Raw genomic sequence first — 19,075 nt, 5'->3', positions numbered from 1 at the left:
AGCAATATCACTTTTGACAAATAGTATTTTGAATTTTTTGAATGAATTCCTGGAAGTTTTTGATCAAAGTGGTACGCTTCGAAACAAAAAATCCGATTTTTTTAAAATGGATGTTATACCTCTTAAAAGTGAGATTAGGCATACATAAAAAAATACGTGTCCCTTATTTTGATCTGTATTACAACATATTAAAGGCTCGTCAAAATCGGAGGGGAACACTTCCGTAGCGCACGAACGGATGTGCGTACCATGCGTATAGAGAAGTTTTTAATTATTTTTGGAACATGGGAACGTCGGAAGATAACTTTATCTTATATCGTTGAATTCGTAATAAAATAAGCTTTATTTTGCGTATAAAAAGAAATACAAATTTTGAAAAAAAATAGGTACGGGGAAAGTATAAAAAAAATTAAAATAAAAAAATTTTTTATCACTTGTATAAAGTACTTGTCAGGCCATTTAACTTTCATTTAAAACATTTTTCTTTATCTCTTATAGTTTTGACGATATATGCTTCGAAAGAAAAAAACCGATTTTTTTTAAAGAGGTGTTTCACCCCCTAAAAGTGCGTATAGGCCCGTATAAAAAAATACGTGTTTCTTATTTTGACTTAGAATACAATATATTCAAAGCTTATCAAAATCGGAATGTAACACTTGGGTAGGTTTGCTTGTCAGTATTGTTTGAGCGCCAGTCAAAGATGGACACCAGCAAAGAGAAAATACGCCATATTTTAGTTTTTCTCCGATAAAGGCGAAAACGCAAGTCAGGCGGCTGAAAATGTGAATAATGTTTATGGTCTTGATACTGTAACAGCCAATCACGCGCAATTTTGGTTTCGTCGATTCCGTTCCGGTAATTTTGATGTCAAAGATACACCACGCCCTGGAAGGTCAATTGTTGAAAATGTCGATAAAATAATGGAAATCGTCGAGTTCAGCCATCATGTAAGCACTGTTTTGATTGCCCAGGAGCTAAACATTACACAAAAAACCGTTTGGAACCATTTAAATAAGGCTGGATATATAAAGGAGCTCGATGGGTGCACACGAGTTAACGCAAAAAAATGGACCGAATTTTCCTGCGAATCGCTGCTGAATCGCAACAAAATCGACCCATTTCTGAAACGGATGGTTACTGGTGATGAAAAGTGGGTCACTTACGACAACGTCAAGCGAAAACAGTCGTGGTCGAATCACGGTGAACCGGCGCAAACGATAGTCAAGCCAGGATTGACGGTCAGGAAGGTTTTGCTGTATGTTTGGTGGGATTGGCAGGGAATTATCTACTATGAGCTGCACCCCTATGGCCAAATTAATTCGGACCTGTACTGTCAATAATTGGACCGTCTGAAGGAAACAGTTGTCCAGAAGTGGCCAATAGCAGAGGAATTGTGTTTCATTAGGGTAACGCCAGGCCATACACATCGATAGTGACTCACCAGAAGCTCCAGGAGCGTGATTAGGAGGTTCTTATGCATCTACCTTGTAGTCCGGACCTAGCATCAAATGATTACTACCTGTTCCTGTATATGGCGAATAATTTTGCTGGTGAAAAATTCGCCTCAAGAGAAGCTTGTGAAAATCGACTGTCCCAGTTTTTTGCCAATAGGGACGAAGGTTTCTATGAGAGAGGCATAATGAAATTACCTTCAAAATGGCAACAAGTTATCGAACAAAACGGTGCATATTTGAACTAAATCGGATCATTCTAACTATGCTAAATAAAGCCTTTAATTTAATGCAAAAATAATGGATTTCTTTGTACTACACCTTTATATATATATATATAAGGTATATATATAGGTAATAGTATATATAAGGTGTAGTACATATATATATATATTATATATATATATATATACACACACACACACGCACACGCACACGCACACACACACACACACACACACACACACACACACACACACACACACGGTGATTCAAAATAACCTATTGGTCCCGAAGCTGGCATATTCGTAATCGAATTCTGAGACGATTTTTTCTTTTGCAAAAATTTGTCCGAAGCTTAGTTTTCAAGTTACAATAAGAATTAGTTAGCGTATGACGGGTCAGATACAAGTGGTAGACAGGGGCGGCGCGACTCACTGTTACACGCGGGTGTTTCCGTGGGGCATCTCCTGCGCTCAAATGACTGACAAAAGTATGTAATGAATGTACATACGTCCGCGAATAATAAAATTTAATGCAAATTAGATTACTTAAATGTGCACTTGCAAGTTAAAAGTAGCACTTTTAAAACGCACACGAAGGGAAGAAAGGGGAGAGACACGTACAGAGAGAGAGAGAGAGAGAGAGAGAAAGTTTAAATAGGAACGTGTTGTCCGTGTACTTTTGTCAGTCATTTGAGCGTAGGAGGTGCTCCACGGAAACACACGCGTGTAACAGTGAGTCGCGCCGCGCCGCCCCTGTCTACCACTTGTATCCAATCCGTCATACGCTAATTCTTATTGTAACTTGAAAACTAAGCTTCGGACAAATTTTTGCAAAAGAAAAAATCATCTCAGAATTCGATTACAAATATGCCAGCTTCGGGACCAATAGTTTATTTTGAATCACCCTGTGTATACCATTTTATGATATGTACAGGGTGATTATTAATGACTGTTACAGTGTTTTTTCCTGAGAGTATTCATACCGACAGAACTTGTAATATACTAAGTGCTCGTTAGATAACAGTTGCTTCGGCCGGCACGCGCGCGCGCAGCCGAGTAGGTCGAGTGATACGTACAGGCACCTGCTGAAAAATTTTTCTCAGATTACTTGTATATACAATGTAATTTTTTAGAATATTTGTATAATTTTATAGTTTTTTCAGATTTTTTCATAAGAATTGGATTACTTTTTATAAATACTTTGAATGTTTACATCTTAAAATTTTTTAATGTGTTAATTATGAAGTATCCTAAGATTTCTATTATTTTTTGTTCTATAATTTCAGATAAAATGTTATAAAATGTAAAATAGTTAAAAGTATTTTATAAAAATTGTAAGATGAGAAATCTCTAAACATTTTAGAATTCACACGTATGAAAAGTTCAAAGACAAGATGTACACTTTCCAAGTAATTCCAATTATTTTCGAAAAATGTTCCAATTCGTATAAAGATTACGAGAAAAACTTATCAGGGATGTTTTCGGGAAAAATTCTCATAATTATGGAATCGCTCTTCGAGAAGTTATGGTATTTTTCATTTTTTGTTAGAAAAAGATTTAACTCTTAAACATACCGATCCTGTACAATACGGAAACACATTTCTGAGAGATTTTTTCAACTTTGAGAAGCTATAACTTTGATTACAATCAATATTTTTCTACGATTTTTTTTTAAACAGAAGTTCAAAATCTCAGAAGTGTGACTGCACAATCGGCATTGCCGAAAAATAATTTATTGTGAAATTATAAAAGAAAAACCATTAAGCAAAAATGAGAAATTGATCAAATGAGAAATTGATCCACTTTTCCTTCAAAAAATCATATCTTCGCAACAAAAAATGTTTAAGGACGGCGTTTTAAAGCTAAAGAGTCACGCTTTCAAAATAAAATTTGTCAAAGTCATTCCTTTTAAAAAGTATAATTATGTAATATGGAGAATATGAGGTATTTTGGGCATCTAAAAATCCACTTTAAAAAAAAAAAATCATCTTTGCAACAAAAAATTTTGAAGAACTTTACAATATGGCGTTTTAAAGCTAAAGATTCATACTTTCAAAAAAAATTATATCATTGTCATTTCTATTAAAAAATGTACTTATGTAACAAGGCGAATATGAGGCATTTTTGATTAAATCGTGTCTAAAATTGAAAATTGATGTGTTTTATGATATATTTCGGAAAAATTCTTTTTTACAGCATTTTATAGTATTCCAACTTTAGACAGAGTATATGCGAGTAACATCCGCAAACTGACCTGTTCGAACGTATTTTGTCCAGCTTTTTTCTGTAAAATACTCACAAAAAAAGTTTCACTTACACACTATATGGGTCGCATTGACCCTAACAAAACTTTGTTGCCGTGCCGTTCGAATTCTAGTTGACCAAAAAAGTTGATCAACTATAATCGAAAGAGATTTCAAACTTTTTTTACGTTTTGATTCGAACCTCCTATCTCATTCCGTCTTTAGATAGCAATCGTTGAAAACTTCATATGGGGTCTCTCAGACCCACTTACGTGTTTAAGGGTTAAGAAAGTGTTAGAAAATCTGAAGAATTTTACATAACTTCACATGCAAATATTCCGAGAAATTATGTGATTTCTTATGTCATGTTTTTTTGGAAAAGTGTGAAAAAATATTAGAAAATCTTAAAATTTTTTATATTTTCTCATAGAATTGTTCTGATCTTATTGTGATATTATAAAGCTTTATATTTTATGTTTTAGTGAAAAATGTAAGAAAATTTGAAAAAAATTTTTACATAAGTTCACACAATTACTTACAAATTGTTGACATGAGAAATTATGAGAACTTTTATAGAAAAATATAATAAAAGTTGTTCCAGGGAAAGCCGTGCATACTCCGTTATATTTTCCATTTATTACTCAAATTACTACTATTATTTATTAATTAGGTTAATAAATAAAAGTATTACATAATAGCGTAAATTATTATTAATAAATAAACTAATTGAGAGAATTACAAGTATTAAAAAGTTGCGATAAAAATTATGTAGATATAAAAGTATTTAATATAATCACTCGACACTGCTCGGCCACGCGCGCGCGTGCCGGCTGAAGCAGTTGTCATCTAACGAGCGCTTAGTATATTACAAGTTCTCTCGGTATGAATACTCTCAGGGTAAAACGCTGTAACAGTCACTAATAATCATCCTGCATATATATATATATATATATATATATATATATATATATATATATATATATATATATAATATGTATATATCATAAAATGGTGGTAAAAAGATTATGCTCCCACCATATGATTTTGACATAGATTTGAACCATTCTTATTTGCAATGCTGTAAAATAGAAGTGCTATATAGTACCAATTTCGAAAATGGATGCATTAGCGAATGTATAATGGTTTTGATAGTCCCACGGAAAAGGGATGACCGCTCTCAAGTTTTTCCTATTAGCAAAATAATTTTATGGTTTTTTTTCAGTACGATGGTGGATATTCATTCAACCATAAGGGTATTCTGAATCTCGGCAAAAACCTGGCGCCTCCACTATTACCGTACATACCACCGCCAACGTCTCCGCCACCCGATTATCCTGGTTTGGAATATCCACCGGTATTCGAGCCTGGAACTTACTCCCTTTCCGATGCGTCATTGCTACGCAGTCGCAACAAAAATAGTCAAAACACAAGCCAATAGCACAGAATGAGCCAAATTCATCCTTTTAATAAAACAACCAAAGATAATTTTCTTATATGGATTGTAAACATAGAGATACAATTGAATTTATTACAAATCGTAATAGAGTTAATATTGTGCTATTAAGTATTCTAAAATAATCGTCCGTCTCATAGTTGTACAAATAGGTTAGATATATTTATGTAGTTATCTAAATACAAAGAATTTATTTTTCTCTAAAGCGCATATTAAAAACGAAATATATTTTATAATTATTAAATATAATAATAATAATAATATAATAATAATATATGGAAGACTGAATTGTCTAAATGTCAAGTAATATCGTCTAAATATTGTAATTTGAGATTTGTCCGTTTTAAAATTATTTTATATGATATAGAAAAATTGTGTAAAATTTAATATTAATATTGTCACCATTAAAAGTAAATTTAAAAATTTGTTTAGATTTTGGTAAGAATTTAGGAATTTGTTATATGTAAATCATTTTCTTAATTGTTTATATGATTAATGAAGATGATTCCTTACGGAGTGCCATTAAGACTAAGCAGTCAATGGGCAATCCTCTAATATTATTATATCATCACGATTACTTAAGAGGACCTGGATCGGAATAACTATTATAGGGTACAAAATTCTCTGAATTGGCAACAGTATTGAAAACTTATGTGTTTAAAATACAAGAATAAGTGAGACACTCAACTTGAGCTTAAAAATAGAGAGAGAAAGAGAGAGAGAAAAGAGAAGAGGGTAATATGGTATACCCATTTTCATTTTATTGAATAACTTTGTTTATAAATAATATTTTCAATTGAAACTTGAACGATTACATTTGTCAGAGTGTTGTTTGACAGATTCTAGACTCAAAGTAATGAAATATTTATTATTTAGGACGTGATTTATAAACCACGTCCTAAAATATCTAATGCACGGCATAATCGGCGGAAGAAAAAAAGTGGTTGTAATATGGCTTCCCATAAAAATAATTTAAAAAAATTAGTTTAGTTTAAAAGAAACACAATATCTTGTTAAAAAATTTTATATTTTTAATTTTCTATTGTTTAAAATTTTCCTGCGTTCAGAAGCTTTAGAAATACCATTAGAAATTTTATTAAAAATATTATCCCTGTTTAACATTGAACAACAAGCATAAAATGATGTCTTTAATGTTTCTAAACACCGCTCTTTAGAATGACAATCGATTTATTAAAGAAATATTTCGATATAAAAATTCCGCTTAAAAAATCATTAACAAAATTTCATGTTATTGTTTTAACTTTGTATAACTTGAAATTTATACAGTCAAATAAAAAGTTAAATAACAGAAAAACACTCGAGTGTATGTATTTTTGTGTCGTGTGATAATGCACTCAAGTTTAAGAATAATGAGGAAGTGTATATAATTATAGTTTAAAAGTGTACCTTGAAAAAGTTTAGAAATGTTCAAAAGTAAAAATGCTTTATAACAATTGTTAGTCATTATGTATTGGCATATTAGCATCACTAAAAAACGGCGAGCTACTAAACAAATAACTCCATAAACAATTGTTAGAGTATGTCACATAATAACGGAAATAATAGGGGTAGCCATATTGTCGATAGTAGCCATAATGCCCTCTTCCCCACCTCTCTCACTCTGTGTGTGTGTGTGTATGCGCGTGCGCGCGAGTGTGTGAGAGTGTGCGTGCGTGTGTGTATATACAGGGTGTCTTGCAATCACCGAGCAATATTTTAACAGCGTATTCTGGATGTAAAGTAGAGCAAAAAATCTTAATACAAAAATGTCGAGGCTATAGTAGTTTTTGAATTATAACCGATCAAAGAACCAGTAATGTTGCGTAGAACTCGCGCGCTCAGGCCCGTAGTTGGATAGCACGCTCATCGTTTTATCATTTGTCACTGATTTCACATAACATTTATTTTTACTATACATCTGATTCCTAAGAACGTCACTAATTATTACTGTTATAATTATTAGATTTTATAGTTTTACAATTGCAAAACAAGGATTTTTACGTTTTCAACATAAAAAGTAATTACAAAAAATAATTTATTATTATTTTTGTATTTCTCACGATTTATAAAGCGTAAAATCGTATAATTACAATTAATCAAGGAAATAAAATTAAATCGTCCACATTTATAAAACAATATCAATTTTTATTACAATCTTGATGATATACTGAATTATAAAATTTTACTTTCATGATTTGCAAATTTGGAAAGAATATACTTGAAAAGGAAAACAAATGATTAAATAATTTTTATAAATAATAGTAAGTTGAATTCGGCCGATTGTGGACAACACAAATTAATAAATAAAAAAGACCAATTTGATTAAAGCGAATTTTGAGAAAACTTTTTAATTTCTAGTTCATACAAACTGCAAGCGATTATTTGTCGATCTTAAAATACAATTCTAAACCAACATTGGATTACGACATAATATTACAAATTAAATAGGCTTTTTTCATTTCTCAATTATCATACATGGTTTTTTAAAAATAAAGACAAATTTTTCGAAAAGTAAAACATGTATTTGCATAAACAATATTTATGTATTTTAATTTTTTTTTGTCATTTATAATAACTGCTCGAAATGTCCTCCATTTGATTGTAAACATAATTGTGTACGTATTAATAAATTACGACCGGAATTTCTGATCATTTCATTAGTAATTTTTCCTAATGCTTCATCAATTCGATGTTGCAACTCCTCTTCATTTTCAATTGATTCATTTTGATAAATGTATTGTTTTAGATGTCCCCAGAAAAAAGTCCATTTGTGTTAAATCTGGGGATCTCGGCCAATTAATTGGAACGTTACGTTCAATCTATCGATTTGGATATGTTTCGTTTAATGCATTTCGGATTCTTCTTGTAGCATGAGGAGGTGTTCCATCATGTTGAAAAATCATGTCTAATCGCTCATTTAATGGCACATCTTCAAGTAGTTGTTGCAAATCAGTTAAAATAAATTCAAAATATCTGTTTCCATTTAATCTTGGTGACAAAATAAATAGTCCTATCTATAAAATAATATTAAAATTTCTTCGAATTCAGTGGTTTAATACAATAATAATTTTAATTAAAACAAATACACATGTTAGATAATACCATTTGGTTATTAACAATTCCAGCCCACAAATTAATTTGGAACTTATGTTGGAATTTATTATGATATGCGTTTGGGTTTTTGTCGTTCCAAATATAAACATTATGTATTAAAAATGTATTAAAATTTCTTCACGTGTAAAATATGACTCGTCCACAAATAAAATTTTATGAACAAAACCGGGGTGTCTTTCTTCATTTTCTAATAGCCATGTGCAAAATTCGATTCTTTTGGAATAATCTTGTGGCATTAGACATTGCACCCTCTGGAAGTGATACGCATGCATACTGTGTTCGCGTAATATGCGATGTACTGAACACCTATGTATGTTTAGCATTCGACTCAATGTACGAATACTTTTCCTTGAATCTTGATCAATGGCATTCAATACTGCTTCTACATTTTCTACAGTTGTGGCAGTACGATCTCGACCAGCACCATTATCTTTATGTAATGGTATTAATGAGCAGGTGTTACGAGCGTGGGAAACTAAATGCAAAAATACACCATGTCTTGGTCTTCTACACTCTGGAAATTTTTCTGCATACATAACCGCTGCACGATAAGCGCTTTGATTAGCTTTAGCATATGTGATTAACATATCGAAATATTCTTGTGATGTATAATCCATTTTTATTTTATCACACTGTTCACACACTGTAATTATACTTTGATATTATACTAAAAAACTTTGTCATGTTTTTTTATGCAATATTGACTCGTTATTTACTTAGCGAGCATAATACAAATTGACATCTTTCCTATACATTTAGTAGTTACATTCAGTTTGTATGAACTTGTGAAATTAGTGACAAATGATAAACCGATGAGCGGGCTATCCAGCTACGCGCCTGAGCGCGCGAATTCTACGCGATATACTGGTTATCATTACAAAAAGTACTATAGCCTCGACATTTTTGTATTAAGATTTTTTGCTCCACTTTACATCCAGAATACGCTGTTAAAATATTGCGACCCAATAAATATAATATCAAATTAAATGGTTGGAACTTAACTTTATTGTGAGCACAGTGGTTACTTAAAGAAATTATCTATGTTAAAGAACGAAGAGACATGCACAACTTTTGCATGGTAAAGTGAATATTTTTATATAATAAAAATTGTAGCGTTTTTTCTAATGAATACAATGATGTATGATTTATCAAAATTATTTTACAAATTATAGATGTTATGTCGGTTTAAAGATTCGCGGGCGACTAATACCATTTCAGTTTCGCTCCTGCGATGTGGCTAACTTCCGACTCCCGATTTGGTGATTGACGTGTAACATGTTGACATCTGATTATAATATTTGATGTACGTAAAATGTAAGTAATAAGAATACAAAAATCTACAGATTTATAAAATTATTACACCAAATATTATAATCAGATATCAACATGTTACACGTCAATCGCCAAAACGGGAGTCGGAAGTTAGCCACACCGCAGGGACGAAACTGAAGTGGTATTAATCGCCCGCGAAACTTTAAACTAACATAACTTCTATAATTTGTAAAATAATTTTGATAAATCATACATCATTGTATTCATTAGAAAAAACGCTTGTAACATCAATTTGGAGAGTATTGTACCCTGAAATGTCGGTAATTTTGTTATTTTAAGATCCTTTTAATGTTCGTAAATTAGATGGTCTTGGCAACAGTCAGTCATATGTATATTCCAAAACTTTAATTGTGTGAAGCATACAACTGAAGAGTGTGAAGAGCAGTGTTATGAATATGTTTGCAGCATTACGTACACATATATATATATGCTCAGACTAGCTATTGCAAACGTTACATGGACAATAAATAATCAATGAAAATTACGATGTGCAATGGTCTACAATTAAGCAAGTTAATTTATTAATTAATGATCGCGGTAAAATTTTTGTTTTTGATTACAATAAACGATTACGATTAATGATAAGCATAATTATAATTGATTTAATTGATTGCGTTAATTAAACATTAATTAAAAATAATCGTTAATTATTAATTTTTAATCAAAATTAAATATAATTTTAAAAATTATATAATTTTTATGAACTTGTATGTGTAATAGATAATTTAAATTTTTTAGGAATACAAATATTCGTAAGGCTTTGAGGAATCAAATAAAATTTTTTAGTTGCCTTAAAATAATCTTAGGCATTAATCTATTAAACGTTTAATCAATATAAAATGTATTAATTATAATAAATTATATATATTATGTAATTGTAATTAACCTAACTATTGATTAAAAATAATTAGTGTTGATTAAAAAATTAATCATTAGTTTTAACTACTGATTTATAACATTGATTGAATGTAGTTTGTGACTGACCAACTTTTAACTCTTATATTTTAAAGCTACTGTTTGAAATAAAAAATTACACTTAACTATTTTACTTACTTTTTCGAGAATTTCCTTGACATATTTTAATTCGTAAATTTTGAGAATATCTGTGTACATATTTATATATTTTAAATTTTTATTTGATTGTTTTAGTTAAATTTTAATTAAACTAAAAGATTCAACAGAAAAGATTCAACTTAAAATGAAATAAAGTTAAAGAAACGTCTAAAATATTTACAATTACACATGATTAGAAAGCTTTTAATGAAACAAAAATATTCTAAATTGTTATGCTTTAAAGTATATTAAAAACATTGTTTTGAATTAGAAGCAAATATAATCATTGAATTTAGTTCAATGTACGTTGACAAAATACATTAAATATGTTTAACAGAAAAAAGTAGTGTATTAGCAATATTACTAAACAAAAAATGATAAAGGAGATAGTTATTTGTAGAAGAATAAAATATGACACTCGTTCATAGTAGAATGCGTAATTAAGGCGATGCTAAGGTGCGTTAGGTGAATGGACGTCCGAATGCACCCAAGTATCATTTTCTTCTTATTTAATGTTCAATAAACAAAGGCTAAAATATTTAGGTGCATTTGGATGTTCATTTTGAATGCAGCCCTGGACAGTGGAACAAACTCGACGTCAGTACTGCAGATTGATACAGATTTTTCTTCGATGAACTATGGGTTGCGCGTGCAGTGCTGCTAGACGGGCCGGGTTGCTCCTCCACCAACTAGACTGCGCACGCGGTTACCATGGTAACCGCAGTACCGAGTTTTGGCGCGATTCCCGCTGGCGCTAACGGATCTAACGGATCTAAAGGGCCACTTGCACCAACGCCGATTAACTAATCGCAGATTAAGTGTCAACCATGATTGGTCAATTTTACTTAACGACAAATATCAATTCCGATAGAAAAATTTAAGTTAATCGGCGTTGGTGCAAGTGGCTCTAAACAGTGGAAGTCATGACGAGACTTGTGATGTGAGTCCCTAAAGTCCCATATTTTCCGCGTAACGCGTAATGCGTAACCAATCAGAAGCGTTCTGCGTCTTTTGTTGAGCCTTTTTATAAAGTTGATTGGTTACGCGATACGCGTTACGCGAAAAATAGCAATTCATGGGACTTCAGCCTGAGTAATGTGATATGAAGACTGAATAGGACAATAGGTAAGAATGGCTTTGTTTACACCGAATACTTGATACGCGTAATATTTAGTAACTTTCTGTTTAATTATCTTAATTTCGGTAATAAATTTAATGAATAGTATATTAAGCTGGTACAATATGAATCAAGATAATTAATTAAATATAGATATCACGTATACATTTACACGTATTGTCAAAATTAAAACAATTTAATAGAAAGTTACTTGTTAGTACACGTGTCGTTAGTACAAGTGTTCGGTGTAAACTAGGTCTATGATCTGTGATATTAGTACTGTAAGATTGTAACTAACAGGCACCCGGTATACGTACCCGTGGCGCTGCGGACAGGATCGAGACAACCGATCCTAACGACCTATAATAGGTAAGATCGAACTAGCGGCGCTGATAATCTCGCGAAAAACGGTTCGACAACCAGAGCAGCGATGACTCCGGCGAATTCGCTCCGAAACTGTCGTGCAGTAAACGACTCGCGATCCCTATAACCATTTCTGCAGCTGCAAAGGTTGGTAACAGATTTTGGTCCGCATACATTGGTATTTCCGGTACTGTTAGCAAATTTGTACCAAATATACTACAACCTTGTTGGCAGAGTATATATGACAAATTGGCGTTGAAAAACAAGCAAATCTGTTGAAAGTTTTGACGACAAATTTATAACAAATATTAAACAAGTTTGCTATTGCAAAAATGTTAGCAATTTTTACGCAAGAATGTAATACCCAGGTAGAACACAAAGGTCATAAGATGATATCAGGATATCATCATGACTTTATTTCTCATTTAAAAGTCACCGATAAGAAATGACGCGAAAATGATTTAAAAATGAAAAAGAAATTTACACTATATTACAGACAAAATCATTCTTTATAGTTTCCAAAATACTTAAATTGTTTTAATATATTGTTATAATAATATAAACAATAGAAAATACAATTATATATGAAAATTAAAATATGTGACTTCATTATGATCGATAGATGAGATATGACACCGTCATTTGTTCCTATAGTGATTTGCTTATTATAGATTAATGTGTTTCTATACGGTAATGTTGATTTCAAAATACATACAGTTATGAATGTGGAATACCTCATTCAAATCTTATAGTTGAATGTATATAATTCAGCCGAATTAATGTGTATAAGGCAAACAAGTGCTGGCGCTACCGCTAGGCGGTTACGCCATGGAGGATTTTTTCGTGAGTCGAGTACGGCTACAGGTGTTATATCTTAGGCGCCACCGCGACTAATTCACCAGCACACTTCAATGAAAATCTTAATTAGGAGCTGATTGTTGTAACCTCGAAACGAATACTTGCTCTAACTGTTTTCAAATGTGACGTTTGTGTGGAATGGTGTTCCACATTCAATTTTACATTTTTACAACATGCCGTTAATATGCTGTTAAACGCGGACAGCAAACCGATGGCAACAGTTGCCATTATGTTGCGCTATCATACGTATCCCTGCCGCCAATTTACTTTAGAAAACTATAGAAAAAATGTCTATAGTTTTCTGAATGTGTTTTTTGAAACAAGCATTGCATAGGGTTCTTCTTACATAAAACTTTTATAATTTTTAATAAGATAATAAACATACGTCCCATACAGCACAGAGAGATTGCAGGAACATTGTAGAATGATTTCATTGAAACATTGTAATATTGCATTTTGATTGCAAAATATTGCTGCAACATTGCTGGAAGATTGCAGCAACATTAAAATGTCCGCTTTTTGAAATATTGCATTGAAACATCCCATTTTTCCAAAATATTAACATAAATATTATTACATCACATAATTCCAATAAACAAAACAATATTTGTGTAACATTTTAAAAACATTTTTCGCAAAAAAAAAAATCTCGGGAATATTTTTTCGGAAATTTCTAAGCGGTCACCCATCCAAGTCGCGACTCTGGTGAACGTTGCTTGACCTCCGTGATCGCTGCGAACTGATTCCTCATGATGACCTGTGAACACTTTATGCTGATATGTGTATATAACTGGTAGATCAGATCAATATATGTTATCGAAAAAATGAAATATGTATAATTAAAGCACAATATTTATATAAACAAATATAAAATTATAGTTTTTTTTACTAATTTTGCAAATGCAGAATAGCATCTGGAATAACTTTTCTGTTATTTGTTTAAATAAGATGCAATTAGAAAATATATATCAATATAATACAATAATTAAATTAAATATAAAAAAATTTTTATTAAAAAACAATTAAAAAATATTATTTGTTCATTGGCTGTAGATCGAGGTTTCTTCATATATGGACCTATTTCATCTATTGATATAAATATTTATGTTTCTTAACAATACTATGATGCACACAGCACCACGGGACCGCATGCCTTTTTCTAGACGTCTTAAGCCCGTATCAGACTACGCATTGAAGATTGAGATTGAAGATTAAAGATTGAAATTTGACTAATCAAAACAAGCAAATTTTAACTCCTTTTATTTTGATTGGCCAAAGCTCAATCTTTAATCTTCAATCTTCAATTTTCAATGTGTAGTCTGATACGGGCTTTACAGTCAACATTTGAAGGATGTCTGCAGACGTCTATGCAAAGTCGATTTGCAGGTAACTTTGAAAGCCTGACTTGGATGAGTCGATTTACAGTCGATATATGGACGGTTGTATTCTTAGGGAATGTAGAGATTCAGCGGAAAATTTAGTAACGTCGCCCGACCTTAGTTTGCTAAATGCGGATGAATAATTATGGATGAGTTAAATTAATATATTATTATACGCGAATATTCTACTTTGGCTCTTTATTGTCACTACTTTATTAAAAAATTATGATATTACAATGTTTCCGGAATATTACTGGCATATCCAATGCGATGTTGCAGGCATATTGTTAATTTATGTTTCTGCAATGTCTCCGTAATATTGCATTGCAATTTGCAACATTGCAACGTTGCTGCAATGTTGCTGGAATTTTCTGTGCTGTATGGGGTATGTAAAGTAAATCTGCGGCAGAGATAAAATCGTGATTTCTTTTATTACGTAGAAAGTTAAAAAAATCACTTAAAAATCATTTGTATATCAAGAATTCATCATAAAATCATTCTAAAAAGTGTATCGAATGACGTCATGATGATTTTTCCCAAAATGACTTATATTTGATGTCATCATGATTTTATTATGATTTCATGTTCTACCTGGGTACTATCCCTTTGACAAAATACACGACAGATTGGAAGTTGATAGTAGACAGATCTGTTGTATGTATAATTGACAAATTGATGGCAGATAGTAAGCAAGCTTGCTATTACGAAAATGAGTACTTATCACACAAGAATGCAACATTAGTTAAGTTCCGTAAAGCGCATAATGCGCATGACATAATCCTTGTTGATCACCAAAAGTTAAACAAGGATAAAATATTACATTACGCACATCATGCTCTCTTTACGAAATTTGACCATTATCTTTTTGTCAAAACAATTATGCAACTAATTTGTTTATAACAATTATAAAAACTATAACAATTAAGAAAGCATCATATATGTTTCTTTAATTTTTCCCGGTAAATCGATTGGTGCAATCAGTTTTCCTCTACAGTCATTTTTAACAATTTGTTTATAACAATTAATTGCAAAATTGACTTTTGCTCTTTACGTCAATAATGTTTTATTATGCTTTGATACTACTTCTAATTGTTATTTTTTGACTGATCTGACCAGGAAAAAATTTTAATTATTTATATAGTTAATATTAAAAATATCTAAGGCTAAATAACCATAGGGTTAGTGACAGTGATCGCGTGATATTTAAAACGCAAGTTTCAATTCAGTTTTACTTCAAATATAACTTTTTATTAACGTTATCACATGTATACGATTAGCTCAGTGTCAGCGTGTTAGGTTGTTATTCCAAAATCTTAGGTTCGAATCCCGCCGGCGCCGAAATGCGTTTTCAAAAATTTATAAAATAATGCGCAATTGTAATAAGTAAATTAAAATGTTATATGTGAAACAGTGGATACAAATTAAGCTAAGAATAATAAAATCGGTTTAAAAAAAAATAAATTTTTTTGTTGGTCTCGGAAACATCAGATTTGATTTGTATTTGGTATCATTCTATCAGCACGTTTGATAACAGCCCAGATAACATTTTTTGCGCGCCAAGTTTGCGCGTCTTATGCATGTGAACTATGTACGCGGTTTGCGTGAGTTTTGCCCGCAAGTTGGTTAAGCTCATGTATTGTCCGATACACCAGCATATCACATGCAAATGGATACCATTTTGCATGTGATTTGCTGTTGTATCGGATAATTATTTGTTCGTAAGTTGCTTGCACCCAGATAACATTTTTTTGCGCGCAAGGGGAGATTTGGCTTGTGTTTGATGCCATTTTGTCATCACATTATTATTATCAAATTTGTTCTAGTATTGGATTCAATTTGACTTCAGATATGTTCATCAGATTTGGTTTACATCTGGCATCCTAATGCGGACACAGTAGGATACGGTTTTGGTACGAAATTCCGCTGGAAATTGGTGCCAATTTGATATCCTTTTGCATACAAAATGTTTGCTGGGGAATTACCTCTACCGTTAGCGCCGAACTTGTATTCTGATATCGCTTTCGCGGTTATACCGTTTCTTTATAAAAGTGCTTATGTATCAGTGAGTGGTCTTTCAAATAAACTTAAAGTTAATTGACTTAACGATACTTGTGTCTCACCCCGAGCCTCTCCTCGTCCTGGTACCTAAGGCGTAATACACGCACGCCGGTTCGTTGTGAGGCGTCGATGGTTTTTCAGACTTAGCATAGAGAAGAGAAACGTTCACGGAAATCGTGGCCTGACGTTATCCGCCCGCTCGGTCGGTTTAAAAAATAAACGCCCTTACGAGGGCTTTTACAGCTCAGAAGTGGAATACAGCCCACCTCCCTCAAACCGTTTAAAAGAAAAGGAGAAAACGGACAAGTTCCTCTGTATCTTGCTTGCGTGCATAGTGTGGAGTTCGTGGTTATTTTGCGTGCTCGCTGTTCAAGTAGTGATATCGTTACCGCGCTTCACGAATGTGAGTGCGTCGGCCACGTAAACGAAAGTGGGGCTAACGGGAAGCACCATTAAAGACTTCGACGAAGAATCCCAGAGGACGGACACTAACTATCCGACCCGTAGTTGAAGAAGGATGGAACGGGCGAAATTAGAGGCTCTCAGTGCAGAGTAACTCCGAGAGAAAGCAAAAAGAGCAGGCCTTGCCGGAATGGTGCTCGATGATCCAAGCAGAACCATCGATTGCTAGACCTGTACCCCCGAGAGAAGTTCGCCTCCAAGGGCGTAAGCAGAACGACTTCAACTTCAAAGGAATCTAGAAGACCTTTGCAGTCAGAAACGAACGCACTTACAGAAGCGTTCACGAGCATGACTGAACAGTTCAAAACCATGCAATCGCAGATCCTGGAATCGAACAGGATTCAACAGCAATTGATACAGCAACTGCTGACTTCGTTAATCCAAGGCGGACTCCAATGCCTGTTCTCCCGCCGCCAATGCCAGATCCGCCCGTCGTGGAGGAGCATACTCCACGAAGCCAGGGATCGACGCGTCGCACTATCCTGAGCTCCATAGTGTCTTCACACGCCGTGCAGATGCTTGCGTCGCAGATCCCAGGGTTTGGCGGGCGCGACGACGAGAACGTCAAATTGTGGATACAACGAGTGGAGCAAGTGTCGACAATTCATCAAGTGCCGGATGATGTGACCCACCTTGCGGCCACGTCCAAGCTAACGAAACTAGCGCGCCGCTGGTACGACAAAGGCCAAGGCCAGATGTTGGAGTCGTGGCACGGCTTCCGAGAAGTTATCTTGAAACGTTTCAAGAAGAAGATTCTATACCACATTGCCATGCAGACCGTGGAAGCGCGAAAGTGGCTGCCGCTCAGGGAGTCTTTCCGCAAATACGCAATGAAGAAACTGGACTTGATGCACTCTCTCGATTTGTCTGAAGAGAGCGCGATCCACCTGTTGGCGGGATTGGCAACCGATCTCTCACGGAGACAGTCGTTTCACTGAAATGCGGATCCATCGACGACTTCTTGGAAGAGATGCAAATGATTACGTCGGTATTAGCCGAACCGCAGGGAAAAGCCGCGACCGACACTAAATCCACGAGAGACAAGGTATCGACCGAGAAAGCTGCCGACAAAGGGAGCGTCATCACCAAGGAATTTGGCGGCAGCACAAAATTTTGCGGGTACTGCAAAATTCAGGGCCATAACCGGCTCGATTGCTACAAGTTGAAGAAGAAGGAGCAGACACCGTTTGCGGCAACCTCGGCAGCGACGCCTACCGTCGCAGCGGTCCAGGAGACAGCGGACGAAGAATTTTCCGAGGAGGTTACGGACGAGGGATCTTCCGAGGAAGAACTGCTGGTAGCGTGCGTTCACGGTGGAAACCTCGAGATAAATCGACTTTCGCTTACCGCGACTAGGCTTAACGGCGTTGCGTGCGATTTGTCAGTCTTGGTAGACACCGGAAGTCCGATCTCTTTCGTGAAAACCGCGCGCTCGAACCTTTGCGATTAAAATATAAGGCGCTTAACGGTGCGCCGCACAGTGGGGCCAAATGACAAATCGTGTTTCTTAATTGTCTACAGCCTTTAATTCTTAACGGATTTTAATGTTTTTTTTTTAAATTAAAGCTTGTTTAATTGCTAACTAAGTTAAGAAAGCCGATTTTTGAATTTGTCCTTTTTTTCAAAATGGCGGATGTAATATGGCAGCTGAAAAATAGAAAATTGAATCGATATATAACAAATTGTGTAATGCGTGTTTTTGATGCTGCAAATTATAAATCTAATATTAAAATTACGAAACCGATAAAATAACAAATCAAATATGGCTGTCATAATAAAAAATTATAAATATGAATAAAAGATAAATGAATCAAATTCACATTTATTACCCATTGGCGAATTATCTGAAAAAGCGCAAGAAGCACATAATAAAGATTTTAAGCGTTTCAGAGAATACCACACTCGAAAACATTGTAGAAGTACAACAAATAAAGATATCATTAAAAAGCTGTTGACTTTGTCTGATCA

General features: G+C 33.6%; 1 protein-coding gene across 4 annotated transcripts in view; it reads left to right on the top strand.

The window, feature by feature from the left end:
• LOC105196054 (serine-rich adhesin for platelets) overlaps positions 1-7,237 on the top strand; it is a 69,275-nt gene extending 62,038 nt beyond the window's left edge. For all 4 annotated transcript variants that reach the window (XM_039448175.1, XM_039448171.1, XM_039448172.1 and 1 more), the window contains one exon: positions 5,141-7,237. In XM_039448175.1, coding sequence (XP_039304109.1) covers positions 5,141-5,169 — 29 coding nt within the window. In that variant the 3' untranslated portion in view covers positions 5,170-7,237. The remainder of the gene's footprint in view (positions 1-5,140) is intronic.
• The last annotated feature ends 11,838 nt before the right edge of the window (positions 7,238-19,075 follow it).

This window comes from Solenopsis invicta, chromosome 4, assembly GCF_016802725.1.
Source record: "Solenopsis invicta isolate M01_SB chromosome 4, UNIL_Sinv_3.0, whole genome shotgun sequence".
NCBI classification, from domain to species: Eukaryota; Metazoa; Arthropoda; class Insecta; order Hymenoptera; family Formicidae; genus Solenopsis; species Solenopsis invicta.
This window is presented reverse-complemented; position numbering and strand designations above follow the sequence as displayed.